The 15544-nt window shown below is 37.6% G+C and overlaps 1 protein-coding gene across 2 annotated transcripts; it reads left to right on the top strand.

The window, feature by feature from the left end:
- Positions 1–523: 523 nt before the first annotated feature.
- mrm3b (mitochondrial rRNA methyltransferase 3b) lies at positions 524–15280 on the top strand. Of its 2 annotated transcripts, XR_007895551.1 has the most exons (5): positions 524–913; positions 1378–1622; positions 1726–1893; positions 12044–14802; positions 15074–15278. XR_007895551.1 is itself a non-coding variant. In XM_051681588.1 (4 exons), exons 1-4 carry the CDS (start codon positions 537–539, stop codon positions 12622–12624), a joined length of 1371 nt encoding a protein of 456 aa, XP_051537548.1. In that variant the 5' UTR covers positions 524–536; the 3' UTR covers positions 12625–15280. The 2 variants fall into 2 exon arrangements, 1 of the variants encoding a protein (XP_051537548.1); XM_051681588.1 differs by having other exon boundaries at positions 12044–15280.
- Positions 15281–15544: the final 264 nt, after the last annotated feature.

The following is a 15544-nucleotide window of genomic DNA, read 5'->3' as shown; positions in this document are numbered from 1 at the left end:
TAACACATCAAAAGAAAGTGTTTCACCGCTGTTCAAATGCACTTTGGATCACATCATTTATATGTATAAATGTTTTCCATCTGAAAGGACTAAATATTAAATGAAACAAATGACAATAAAATGCAAAGTAATCTCTTCAGTAATTCTAATTACCAATGATTTAGTAACTGTAGTGGAATACAGTTACTTATATTTTGTATTTTATATACGTAATCCTGTTACATGTATTCCGTTACTCCCTAACTCTGTATATATATACGAATGTACAATATACAAATACAATCTGTTATATACAGAAGCAAGGGAATGTAATGGTAGAAGAGGTATGGTATGTTGGATAAATATAAATAGACTAAGCTATGTATTGCACATTAATTATTGTTCAATGGGGCAGTTTTAACTGTTCATGAGATAGATAGCCTGAGGGAAAAAACTGTACCTGTGCCTATAACTTGTAATGAGCCTAGGAATATTTCTTTAAGCCTTCACCATAGTAGGATTTGGAATTTTTCCATCGCGGAACTTCCGTTTTCAAGATGGCGACGCGCATTGTAAGCATGAGATATTTGTGTCCAATTTTGGCTTTGAGATGTAATGTTATAAATATCAAGAGGTTTGTGCGTAGACGCAGACCATTAGACCCATCGAAACAAAACAACAGTCAGCCCTATGAAGATTCATCAAAAGAGAACATTTGCAGAAACTCTGTGATAGCGAGCGTTCAACGACCTGACACTGTCAGTCAGACACACCATTACAACGCGGATTTGGTCCAGTGTTCAGAATCAACACTTTCGGGAAAGGTGGTAAATGCAGACCACCATATCACTCCTCGTTCTTCCACATCGTCACGTCTAGGAGAACTTGACGGTTTGCTGTATGAGAGAGCACAACCTGGTGATAAGTGTCTGGCGTGAGTACATTAGTTATTATAGAGTCAAGAGTTTATACTTCACAGGCCTTTCATGGAACTTTTGTGAATAAATAATAATTGACAAGTGCATGTTTTTCTGATGTCCATGCATCTGGACTGGCTTATGAGGTTTTTATGTACTACATGTGCAGTTATTAAAGGGAAAGTTCACCTAAAATTAAATATACTGTTATCATTACTCACCTTCATGTTGTTCCAAACCCTTATGTCTTTCCAGGTGGAACACAAAAGGAATTTTAAAAACAATTTTAGCTCACCTTTTCCATACAATAAAGATGGCTGATGCTGTCAGTCCGTGACATTCTGCATAACAACATCTCCTTTTGTGTTCCATGAAGAGTCATTCAGGTTTGGAACAATATGAGGGGTTGTAAATGATGAGACAATACAACATTATGAACCACTAACAATAATGCAGCAGTCAATCTCAATTCCATATGCAGGAAATTGGTCAACATAGCACGATCTAAGAAGCTTCGTGAGCAGAAAGGTAAAGTTGTCCTGGAGGGAGGACATTTCATACGCAGTGCTCTGGATGCAGGTGCTGTAGTGCAAACGGTTTTCTTCAGCTCTGTGGATGCACTACGAGAGCTGAACCTGGACAAACTCAGACGAGCCAATCTTGTGAAAGTTAAGATGGAAGACTCTAAATTCTGGTCTGACATTGACACCTCACAAGGTCTAATAGGTAAGAAGTTGTACCTGCATATCATTTGAAACATACTGTATATAGCCCATACAGTAGTACTTGGAAGACATTGAGTGCAACAATCAAATTCATGTCATTGCAGCCATATTCAAACGTCCTGAGGCCTCCCATTTAACATATCCAGAGGAAAAATATGGCAAGCCTTTGCCCCTGACACTGATTTGTGACAACGTGAGGGACCCGGGAAACCTGGGTACAGTGTTACGCTCAGCCGCTGCTGCAGGGTGCCATAGTGTGCTGCTAACTAAAGGTACCAGAGCCAAGACATTTCAGTAGTCTAAATTTATCTTAAATTTCTTTCTTTTCTATGTAGTATTGGTGGTACTTGTTTAGGCAAGCATCACTACCCTGTTCACATATTCAGCGATTTTGTCTCTAGTCTCAGTATTTCTTGTTGGTATTGGGTGTTCCTACTGCTGTCGCTCTTAACGTTATTGGTTTGGCTGCATAACTGGCCATAGCTTTAGAAAATCTGATCACAGATGAGCTAGATTGCCAGTAAAACAAATATATTATTCTTATTTGACAAGGAATAATTTGATTTGCCTATAATAATGAACATTCTGCAGGGGAGGGTGCTTTTACATAAATTACAGCTGTGCTCAGTGCATCCTATCGTAAACGAGACGAACAATCTATTAATGTATGAATTAAACTCCCTCACAATGTCGACAGTTTCTGGTACATTATCCAGTTTGAAAAGAAATTAGTTTACTTTCTGCTAAAAATGAGCATTCTGGATGGGATAGTGTCAACAACAAAGATCGATCTTTCAATGTATCATTCAAACTCACTCAGAATGCTGACAAACGCATCATTGTTTTTTTAAATCATGTGGTGACATAAACATAATATAGAACAATGAAATCGATGACAACAACAACTCCTCCGTCTTTCCTGCACTCCGCTCCATTATCTCACAGGAGACAGATGACGTGAGCTCAACTGTCTTTTCTCATTGGCTGTCGCTGCACGATATCGCTCTGCATTTGCATAAAGTTAAACTTTTCTCAACTTGGTCTCTTGGCGCGCCCACATCCTGTCACCAACAGTCGCTGTTGCTCGAGTTGCCGGAAGTCGCCAGTTCTCATTGAAAATCAATGGTCTCAGCCAGCGACAAAATCACTGACAATGTGAACTGGGATTTAACGTACGTTTCCACTGGCGCAGAAACAATCTGCTCAACACGCTAGACTGCTACCGCTTTGGGGCGCGTTTGTAATATGCAAAGCCAGTGCGTTTTGTCTCTAATTGTTTTCAGCATATGAGCAATAATATCATTTTATATATATGCGATTACCAAGGCCAGATTAACACCTGAGAGGCCCATGCCCCCCCCAACCCTTTAAGCCATGACTAAAAAAAAAAATCAGCTTTGGAGATGCAGGGAACTTAATTACCTCCAGTGAGAAAGTACAATAATCAACCAAACGCTGTCATAGCCTATCCTTCTTGCTTGATAGTGATAAATTGATAGCGAGCTGCACCTGCACACAAATTCCACCACATGCGTGATTCCGTTGCATAAGTTGTCACCGATAAAAACATTTATTTTAAAATGTTCTTTATTTTATTTTAAATATGCCAAAATTGAGGGCTATTTAATGTCTTAAGGCATATCAACTCATTATTACAACTTTGAACTTACGGATAGAAAGATTGTTAATAACACAAAATGTTCTTCTGTAAACATATCTACTAACTTTAACACAAAATAAAAACAACAGAATACAGGTGACATTTATGATTCCTTTTCTTTGCATCTTTACATTCTTTGTCTTTCCATCGATTTCGTGTTCACTTGTGCCATGAAAGGCAATATACAAATCAGTTGCAGTACATACAATACTCGCATTCTGGCTTTCTAGAAGTGCTTTTTCCTGTAGGCTGAACTATTTTTTGAAGGAAAATAATAACAACCGAAATCAGCAAGTCAAAGATTTACTAAAATTTGATAGATGATGGGCTGTGCAAGGTACCAGTGAGAAAATAGAACTGAAATCGTGAAGGTGATCCCAACCACTGTGCTGTGGCACAGTATTGTGCCGTGAAAGATTGTCAGGTGTGCCGTGGAAAATTATGAAATTCCACAAAATAAATCAGGGCTCCAGACTGTGACTAAATATTTTCCTAAACAGTGCGATTAAACTTTGCAAGAGGTCACACTGGTGCGACTACAAAGTTGGCTGACTCTGTGCGCTGTCGTTTTTTGTTGCAGATGAGTAATATTAAAGGACAAACGTTCCAAACGCGAAAGGAAATGGCTCTACCCGGATCAGTCAGCGTGGCTCAAGGCTCAGTGGACAGATCAGTGTATAGAAGTGCATTTACACGTGGACTAATCTCGAGCGGTCAGCTGCGCAGATAATCATAAACAGTGCTGCGAGAAGCGTGGGCTGGGTCGCGGATTCAGCATTGATTATTTGTTTAAAACCTCTATGAAAACCCATAATGTGTCAATGAATGAACTATTTAAAATCGTATTAAATGGCCCCAACATTCTAAACAGCATTGAAAAGAAATAAAGGAGAAATCTGCATTCTGCACCATGAACAGGCAGAATTGGTAAGGCTTCCATTCCACACACATCACAGATATAAAAAATGTTTTAACATGAACTTATATCAATATATCGGGATAGTGAAGGAATACAGTTTAATTTCTGGATGTGGTTTTCTTATGAAAAATGACAATTTGTTTTGTGATTGCTGCTTATCGTGGTTTTACCTTTGGTTACTGAACTCAGCAAAAAAAAAGAAACGTCCACATTCAACTGCTTTTATTTTCAGCAAACTTGACATGTGTAAATATTTGTATGAACATAAAAAGATTAAACAACTAAGACATAAACTGAACAAGTTTCACTGACATGTGACTAACAGAAATGGAATAATGTGTCCCTGAACAAAGGGGGGGGGTCAAAATCAAAAGTAACAGTCATTATCTGGTGTGGCCACCAGCTGCATTAAGTACTGCAGTGCATCTCCTCCTCATGAACTGCACCACTCTTCCACCAAGACACTTGCAAGTTCCCGGACATTTCTTGGGGGAATAGCCCTAGCCCTCACCCTCCGATCCAACAGGTCCCAGACATGCTCAATAGGATTGAGATCCGGGCTCTTCGCTGGCCATGGCAGAACACTGACATTCCTGTCTTGCAGGAAATCACGCACAGAACGAGCAGTATGGCTGGTGGCATTGGAGGGTCATGTCAGGATGAGCCTGTAGGAAGGGTACCACATGAGGGTGGAGGATGTCTTCCCTGTAACGCACAGCGTTGAGATTGCCTACAATGACAACAAGCTCAGTCCGGTGATGCTGTGACACACTGCCCCAGACCATGACGGACCCTCAACCTCCAAATTGATCCCGAATTGGTCTGACCATCACCCCTGGTGAGACAAAACCGCGACTCATTAGTGAAGAGCATTTTTGCCAGTCCTGTCTGGTTCAGCGAAGGTGGGTTTGTGCCCATAGGCGACATTGTTGCCAGTGATGTCTGGTAATGACCTGCCTTACAACTAGGGCTGAAATGATTAGTCGACGTTATTGACAACGTCGACAATAAAAAAAATTTGAATAGTCGTTTGATCTTAACGTAACATAAGATCATATGAAACTCTAATGATTGCACACGAGAAGCACTGCAGCTCGTGCCTGACTGATGAGAGGAAGAAAAAACATCTCACAGTCCAGACGCACTCTAAACTTTCCAAACAGCTTCAGGTGATGTAGATCGCAAAGTATGAGGGAATTATAATGCAAAAATACAAAACAAATAAATACAGAAGCACTATTGTTGCGGAATAAGCAGAGCCAGAGCTGACGCTCAGTTTAAGCGAAACTTGCATGTCGAGCGTCTTTAAAGGAAACACCCCGGCGTTACATCTTTAATGCAGTTCTATTTAATGCGTTATAGCTATATTAAAGTTAAAATAATAAGGAAACTGGCATTTCTCTGTGCGGTCAGCGCCTCTGAGTTGCGCGAAGTGTCCTGATCTAAGGGGGAGAGATTGAAACTGCACCCGGCTGAGGTACACTCTGTTGCGGGGATGCTCGTCCCTCGAGTGCGCGCGCTTAATGCAGCTAGATTATAACGCGATGGCAACTTATTGAATCATAATATGTGTCACTGTGCATTTCTTATCATGAAGAAAATTGGCAAAGCACAGCTTTATTAATAAGAGTGAGTTTGTTTTTTGGGGTAGTCTTCGCCCCATTATACACTGCAAAAATGTTTTTAAATTTTTTTTTATACTTGTTTTCCAATATAAATATCTATAACTCCTTTAAAACAATGTACATTTACTTTAGCAGCTATACTGCAGAATATTTTTTTTTAAATCTGAGAATGTTGAATATAATATTAAAAATACAAATATTTTAAAATATCTAAAAAATGATGCATTCACATGAGATGGAGCATATAAGATGTTTAGACTTGCTTTTAGAGAATAGATCTTGAATATAAGTGTATTTTGTCTTTACTGCACTCGCAGAAGTATAACCAAGTGAAAAAATACACTTGTATTTAAGTCTAAATATCTTATATGTTACTTCTCAAGTAAATGTGTCTTGTTTTAAGGATTCTTAGACAATTTTAAATGGAAAAAAGACAAAAACACTTGATAACAATAGGATTTTTTTGTAGTGAAATTTTTACTGAATTAAACATAAAAAGTATTTTTTCCCTTTAATTCAGTGAATGTCATTTAGAGTTATTTTTAAAAGATGATTTTGACCTCTTTATTGTTAGCAAGCACATTTAATACAACCTTTTAAGTTGGGGCACAAGCTGAATAGTCAGTTTAGAGCTAATGATTAATCGTTGCAATAATCGCCCGAATAGTCGAATAATCATTCTAATAATCATTAGATTAATCGATTATCAAAATAATCATTAGTTGCAGCCCTACTTACAACAGGCCTACAAGCCCTCAGTCCAGCCTCTCTCAGCCTATTGCGGACAGTCTGAGCACTGATGGAGGGATTGTGCGTTCCTGGTGTAACTCTGGCAGTTGTTGTTGCCATCCTGTACCTGTCCTGCAGATGTGATATTCAGATGTACCGATCCTGTGCAGGTGTTGTTACACGTGGTCTACCACTGCGAGGATGATCAGCTGTCCTTCCTGTCTCCCTGTAGCACTGTCTTAGGCGTCTCCCAGTACGGACATTGTAATTTATTGCCCTGGCCACATCTGCAGTCCTCATACCTCCATGCAGCATGCCTAAGGCACATTCACACAGATGAGCAGGGACCCTGGGCATCTTTCTTTTGGTGTTTTTTAGAGTCAGTAGAAAGGTCTCTTTAGTGTCCTAAGTTTTTATAACTGTGACTTTAATTGCCTTACTGTCTGTAAGCTGTTAGTGTCTTAACGACCGTTCCACAGGTGCATGTTCATTAATTGTTTATGGTTCATTGAACAAGCATGGAAAACATTGTTTAAACCCTTTACCATAAAGATCTGTAAAGTTATTTGGATTTTTACAAAATTATCTTTAAAATACTGTGTCCTGAAAAAGGGACGTTTCTTTTTTTGCTGAGTTTATTATCTTATTGCAAATACCACAGTTAAAACTATGGATACAATGGAACTTTCTTTCTGTGTAAAATCTTTTCTAATGCTCTCTGAGCATTCATTCAACATAAAAAAATGTTAGTCTGGAGCCCTGTAAAAAATTACATAAATAAAAAATGTATTTGCTCTGGCATTGCAAGAATTAATTTGCATGAACAAATCTACAAATTAGAAAGGATGCAAATTTGTTGGTTTTTTCATTACCCAATTAGTGCTCTTGTCAGCTGTGACCTCATTATACAGCGTACCTATGTTACTTGTTTTTTATTACAGTTGGAAAGATGCTAGCTTCATTTCCGAATACCCACAATGTACAAACAGTGTTGATTTATTACATGTTTGCTTACCCAGCCTCAGTTTTGCCACAATGAATGCAATCATCATTTGAAGTCCATTTGAAGTCAGAAATATACATGATGATGTGATTAAAGCACCAAATACAGCAGAAACTCCAGCATTAAAGGCATATTTTAAGCACTTGTGACAGACGTCACTGCTTTCAGCTCACAGTGATTGGCTGGCGCCCGGCGCCATTTTTCGTTCCTCATTTGCGTGAAGTAGAGGAATTTTAAATTTTTTGAAACCCTCGACTGCCCTCAATGCTTTCTCCGCTCCGCTGTCAATCCCACAATCCACTTCGAGAGCCTGGCACTCGATTTCTGTAGGAATTAATTAAAAACAATCTCCTTTGCTCAAAACGTGCCAGTGGAAACATATGGTTACGTTACAACAGGGCTAAAAGCTCCTCGGGGTAAAAGGCTCCATTGATTTAGGACTTTCCTAAAAACCTTTTTGTCACTTCTGAATGCAAAAGTTTCCTCTTCCATGAGATTATTGCATGTATTGTCTAAAGGATTTTTGATTTTGAGGCAGTTTGATCTAATATTTATGTTTTTTTTTTTAAATATTGCAAATTTAGTAGCTAATGAATATCCTGGAATTGATCACATTTGTCACATTTTAATTAACAAAATGTTTGTCTCCATCAATATTCAATAAAAAAGAAATGTATTTCTCAAATCTTGATACACTTTTGACCAGAAAAAAAGTAAATTTTCCTTAAGGTGTGCCTTTAGCCCCATGGTACCCTACTAATGCTCATACTCAGTAGGGCTGTCAACTGTGCTGAGAAACTATATGTTCAAATATATACCTTAAATATAACCAAAATTAAAATAATTATTTTTATTTTTTTTATTTTTTTTAATAAAAAAAAAAAAAGAAAAAGGATTTTTAAATTGTAAGGAAACAACGTCAATTAAAAAATGTTTTTTAAAATACTTTAAAAGTCCACAAGAGGGCATAACGAATACATATAAACCATACATCACAGCATTAAATTATTGCAAAAACATTCATGGCTGTAAAAAAAAAAAAAGAGCATTCCATTTTAAACTAATGTGCATTAAATAAAATAGAAATAAAAAGAATAAAAATGTTAAGGAAAAAGTGTTTTTCATTCGTTACAGTTGTATGTACGGTAGTAATATTCCCAGATAGTATTGCTATTCGGCTGAACTCGGTGGTGTAGCGGCTCAGACTATGAGCCCAGGGGCTGTTAAAAAAAAAAAAAACAGAACACGAGGATCTCGAGACACACGTTTCCAAATTAAACTCCTTTCCTGACAAAGTGTTTTAAAACCTATTGCTTAAACTGAGAAACGCTGATAAGAGAACAAGATGCCACGTCCAAGACCTTCACCTAAGAGGATGTTCACACCGAACACTTTTGCAACCATCTAGTTTACCACTTGTTTTTCTATGTAAATATGCACTAGAAGAACGTCTCTGATTGTTTCACCACGTTCTGTTGCTTATTCAGTGTCTCGTGCAGGAGCGCAGTGTTTTTAGATACCGTGTCAAGTTAAAAAGAACTTCTTCAACCTTTAAAACGTGGCCTAAACTTTGGCACGTTAACTTGTCCTGCCAGGAGTGGCATCACTACTTCAAAAGTGCTGGGGCAAATTTTTTTTTTTTTCCATTGGGCTCATAATGATTTCATTAATCTTTAGGAATATCTTAAGTCAAACAAGGCCAGATACTTTATTAAACATCATTCATACAGAACATACAGTATATTACACAGAAGGAAAACTTTGTCCATAATTTTCCTTACATATTTGAGGTCCAGACTTCAAAGCCCTTTATTTATTTGCCCTTGTATTTACAGTGCAATGCCATAAGCACAGGTAAGACCACGGGTGGCTCCTTATTACTGTGCTTAGGGGCTGTCTAAACGTTTGAGATGTTTGATTTCCTCCATAGCGTTTTAAACTAGATCATTCTGAGTAGAATTTGAATGGGTCACAATAGTTTTACGGTAGGCACTGCCACCGAGATATCAAGGCAAGCCCAGGCGATGTGTGCTCTCCAGAGTTACAGAAGGAAAGAGCAGAGCGTATCACATGTTTGGTTTTGTAATGAGTCACGCAACACTAAAGCGGAAAAAAGGCTTTCGCTAGGGTGACCAGACATCTCTGTTTTCCGGGGACAGTCCCGGTTTTTGGTTGTCTGTCCCCGACTGGAGCTGTCCCCGGAGATGACCCCATTTTTATTGTGCGTTCAAAACAGTCCGCTAAGTGAAAATACATGGCAAGAAAGCCCTACTGAAGCCGAATTATTATTATTATTATACAATATTGAATATCTTTGTGTCATGACTACAAAGTGGAAAAAATCCCCAACAATATGAGGCATCTAAGGGGGGCAATCCCCCCTTCAAAAATGAATTTCAGGCCCTGATATTGTCCATAGTGTAAGTGTTTCATTTGATTTCATTTGTAATGCTGAGAGAAATGGTAATCAAGTGAGCTAATTTCTTTTGAAATTCCTCTGCCAGTTTGCCAGCAAGCAAATTAGTAGCCTACCATCTTACTTTTAGGAAAGTGCCAGGTAAAAGTGAAGGAAAAGAGGAGAAGGAATTTTAGAAGAGAGTAAGAAGAGTGATGTAAAGAGTATGACCAAGGGCAAGGGACCCAGTGCTGTGGAGTCAGCTGCAATAGTTCCTATATGCAACCATTGTTTATATATAAACAATATATGTTTGTTTGTTTAGTTCACTTTTATGCCACAGTGTCATCTACTGTATAAAGTGCAGAAAAGAATTAACTAATTTAACAGAAGACAATTAAAAACGACCAACTTTACATCTGTATTGAAATTTCATTGAGACATATTCAACAGAGTATGATATACCATACATTCACCATTGTCAAAATCAGGGACTAAAAATCAAATGTTTTCATTTTGGTTCGTTCTGAGCAAAAACTGTATTTTTTCATACTGGTTCAGAAGTTCCGCAGCCTCCTTTCCAAAAGGTTACTGGTTAAAATAAAAGAACGGTTAATAACGTTCTTTTTAAAGTGACAGTACTGTGTGCTAAGGGGTGGGTGAAATACCAGTTGCAGTGTTGCCATATCTTGCAAGAGAAACAAGCAACATGGTCTGGAAAAATAAGCCCAAAATAAGCAACTTGCCACACCAAAATAAACTAAAATAAGCAATTTGTTTTTTGTTTTTTTTTGTGGTGGTGGATTTATTGGCATAGAACTTATAACAAGCAGTTAATTAACAGTTAAGTATAATTTTATTTACAGATCTGCTTCTCAGTCAAAACCCGACAGCATCAAATCTGTATTAATGCATCATATCTAACAATAATTCGGTGAAGACTTGTAAACAACTGAGAAATGTGCTTTTACCTCTAATAATGTTTTCCTTGTACCTGGATTAGCTGTGCATGTATATGTAGTAATTATACATAGTTGTTAAAAAGATCTTCATTCAGAGAATGCAACATCCACAACGGGCAATTAGGCAAAGAAATGTGTGATGCAGCAGTTTTCTTCAGGATCAAAGCACGTTTAATTTTTTTCAGGAAACATGAAGTGGTGTAGTTCCAAAAAGTTAACTGTGATAAACCCTTTGGCCTTTAGTTTCATGAAAAAAAATTATCGGAAAAAACTTAACTGGTTATAACCGGTTACCAGCATTTAAAAATAACCTTTCACTCTGGAACAATTGAAAATCACTTTGTTCCAGTTTTTGGTTACGTTCTGCTAAAAATTTCGTTTATTTTCTGTTTTGGTTTTTCGTTCCTTAAACCGTTTTTAGTCCTTGGTCAAAATACATAACATCCAAATTGTTGCCCTTTTTTAAATCATAGATAAGTAACGTGAAATTTCAATGACATATTTACCACTAAACTAGAAATGTCCCCGCTTTTCATTTCAGAAATATGGTCACCTTAGCTTTCGTGCATGTTTCAAATGAGGAAGCATATTTAGTGTGTATAAACGCTCGGAACGCCAGATGAATAATATAATTGAATTTGCAGGAAAACCACTGCAATAACCAACACACTTAACTGTTTATGCTGCCGACATGAATAATGCCTCAAATCATTCCAAGCAATCATTGCTTAATTCTAAGTAATTTTAAGCAATCAGACCTATGTTTATATATATTATATTATATTATGACCGGTTTATCATCTGGCAGACAATAAAATGGGCAGCAAAATCCCATTGACTTGCATTCAGAGGAAGGAACCCAGCCATTCTAGGGACCAGAATGACTTAGGCCAAGCACAAAGAACACCCTTCAAACTCCATAGCAACATGCTAAAAACCACTCAGAACACTTTAGCAACCACATAGCAACATGCTAAAACACTCAGAACACCTTAGCAACCACTGTACTACTGTGCTACTTTTAATACGGGATGTTTTATTTTAGAAAACTGTTGAGAAGAATTTATTAGAAGTTGACATTGATTTTTTTCATGTGTATAGTTAAACTTCTCTAATAATTTCCCCTCAGGATGTGTGGATGTTTGGGAGCCCAAGGTCCTCAGAGCAGCTATGGGTGCTCACTTCCGTCTCCCTATAATCCCAAGCCTAACATGGAGTGACATTCCCAGTCATCTGCCCAGTGCAACAACCATTCATGTTGCCGATAACTGCAGCACCACCATCAATGAAGATGACCATAACGTGACCCCTCAAAAACAAAAAAAAGCATGTGATTATGGTTGGGTCAGAGGCCATCAGTACCGAAGCAAGGTGCAATATGAAAATGCTGATTTGTCTGATTTCGAGGATTATGAAGATGGCAGAAGCAAGCAGGCAAGCAAATCCCTTAAAACCCAATATTATTACATTGACTGGGTTGCTAGGCATACTGGCCTCGTGATTGGCGGAGAAACACACGGTCTGAGCCAGGAGGCATTGCGATTGGCTGAGAGTACCGGAGGACAGAGCTTACTGATCCCCATGGTACATGGTGTGGACAGTTTGAACTCTGCCATGGCTGCAAGTATTTTGCTCTTTGAAGGAAGAAGGCAGTTGCTGTCTGTGGCTGAACAGATAAGAAGAAATTGGACAGAGATCACAGCTCCATGAAACCAGTATATTCACATATCAAATGCTATGCAGTCCTCATATATCATATAATGATCCAGTATGCTTTTCTGTGTGTAATATTTAAATAGTTTAATGCAGCGCTGTAACCACCATAGACATTGAGCAAGAAATCTCACAATTTATTCACAATATTGGCCAATAAATATGCATTTTTCAATGACAGTCTTAGAATTTTACCTTTCACTTTCCATCATTGACTATTTGGTTACATGCTTGAATGTAAATGAAAATTATTTTTATTATTAATTCAATAACAACCCCAAAATGGAATAAATGTCACAGTGCAATTCTGACCTGCAAAGGCAGAGCACATTAATTGAACAGTTTGTTAAAATTTGTATGGCAGAATATTCTGACGCATATATAGAAAATCAGACCAGTTTCACTCCAGATAGTTCTGATTACCTTTTTGATGATTAGTTTCATTAATAAAATGCCAACATTTGTAAAAGTGTGGCCTAGAATACCATTGTTTACACTTCACATCTTTTTCTTGATGTGTGTGTGTATATGTACAGTATGCACACATGGGCCTTTAACATATATTAATGGTCGCTAAAGTGTGTAATTTCCGCGCCACTAAACGGAAATTGCAAAAATAAACTCACCCCTGTTCGCCGTTGGTCAAATAAACATTTAGTCCTGCCCCAAACTCATGACATTGGTTGAGTGAAGTAATTTTTTATTTGTATAGCACTTTTCACAACACAACTCTTTTCAAAGCAGCTTTAAAGAAAAGTATGCAGTAACAGAATATGATGCTCTAAAATGATGCTGTGCAGTTTAAATGAAAAACGTAATTGAAAATCATGCTTTAGAAATGATTTGTCTTTAGGCCCCCAGTGAGCAAGCCAAAGGTGACTGTGTCAAGGAACACAAAAACTCCATGAGATGTTAGTTGATAGAGTGAGAAAAAACTTTTGGAGAAACCAGGCTCAGCTGAGGGAGCCAGTTCCCCTCTGGCTATATAGCATGAATATAATGCCAATATTAGTTATATACAGTATGTGTATTACAAGTCTTGAGTAAACTGGGTAAATGTCGGTGGGCAATGTTTAAAACTAAAGGATTTTGTACGAACTGCAAGATTTATGATTAAGTGTCTTTGAAGTGCATCCCGAACTGACTGCAGAAGTGTAAGCAGATGCAGTGTCCTTTGTTACTTGCCTGATGAAGGCTTTAGTTGGCAATATTTTTTGTCTACTGTATGTATTCCATTTTATGAAAGTGTAGTGCATCCTATGACCAAGATGATGCAGACAGTGATCATCGAAATACCTTTTGCTGTCCGGTTTGGACAGACTAGAGTTAGTAGTCATCGCTCAGTAACACATAGCGTTGTGAGTGGGACATCGGGCTAGAAGCTGGATCTGGCAGGCTCTGGTAACCTCAGGATATGTCTCTCGAGGTTGAGAGAATATGAGAAGAAAATGAGAAGTGCCTGGCTGAATAGATGAGTCTTTAGTCTAGACTGAGAGAGTGTGTCTGAGTCCCAAACAATGCTAGGAAGGCTATTTCATAGTTTAGGAGCCAAATAGGAAAAGGATCTACCACCTTTTGTGGATTTTGATACTCTAGGTTCTATCAACAGGCCAAACATTTTGTGATCATAGTGAATGTGATAGATTATAGTGTGATAGAATGTTGCTTAAGTACTGAGAGGAGCTAGACCATTAAAACCTTTGTAAGTAGTAAGCATTATTTTTTACATTTCAATGAAACTCAACATGTAGCCAATGTAGTAACGATAAAATTGGGTTGATATGATTATATTTCTTGCTTCTAGTCAGCACTCTAGCTGCTGCATTTTGAACCAACCAAAGCTTATTTATTGAACCTGCGGGACACCCTCCCAGTAAAGCATTATTATAATCTTGTTTTAAGGTCATGAACGCATGAATTAGCTTCTCGGCATCGGAAACAGAGAGCATATGTTGTAACTTTGCAATATTTCTGAGGTGGAAGAATTTTCAAAGGACAGATTGCTATTAAATTTAACATCCAAGTTCTTAACTGTAGAAGACAATGGAAAAGTACATCCATCGAAAGACAAATTATATTCTAGCATCTTATAATATTATAAGTTTTTGGTCCAATAATTAGAAGGCCTACCTCTGTTTTTTTTCAGAATTGAGCAGATCAATGTTGCTGTGTCAGGTTGACAAGCCACTCAAAACAAACAGAAATTTTTATAGTGGCACAGAGCCTCAAAGTTTTCTGTCTTTGCATATTATGCTGGGACTCGAGAAATAATTTTAACACTGAAAAGTTACACACTTCAGACCAACTGTGTGAGAGGGTCGCCACAAGTAAAGTTTCTTTGCTTTATGTTGAGTGCGCATGCTCATTTCAATGAGAAATTAAGACTTAAGCACGATACTCTGTTTCTTCATTAATTATTTATACAGAATTGCTGCAATTTAATCAGCCGAGTCTCTCCTGCATGGCGCTTCTCCGAATAGATGTAAGACAAACATGCTCCAAAATGCAAGCAATGGTTGCATCATTTAAGTGCCTTTTAAAGGATGCTGTCTAAAAATGGTATGGAATGGAACTTTTATTAAAGCAAAATTTGTTTAGGGTATCTTTTAGAAAATAGATAAACCATCTTTTAAAACTGTAATGTACCTTGAAATTGTTTATCTTGTATGTTAAAATAAAAATGATAACCATAATATTTTGTTACATTTGACAACGATAAGCTTTTGGGCTATTAAATGTAAATTATTTGAATATTGTCACCTCTAGTAGGCTATATGTAGTCTACAATAAGATGCAGATGCAGAATAAAACCGCTAGAGGGAGCAAGTGTATGATCTTATAATGAAACTTTTGAAGATTGGAGCGTATATACAGTGAGGTGATTCACTGTTCTATATTAAAACTGTGATTTGATGTA

This window comes from Myxocyprinus asiaticus, chromosome 40 (genome assembly GCF_019703515.2).
Source record: "Myxocyprinus asiaticus isolate MX2 ecotype Aquarium Trade chromosome 40, UBuf_Myxa_2, whole genome shotgun sequence".
NCBI lineage: Eukaryota > Metazoa > Chordata > Actinopteri > Cypriniformes > Catostomidae > Myxocyprinus > Myxocyprinus asiaticus.
The sequence above is the reverse complement of the archived record's forward strand: the minus strand, read 5'-3'. Positions and strand labels throughout refer to the sequence as shown.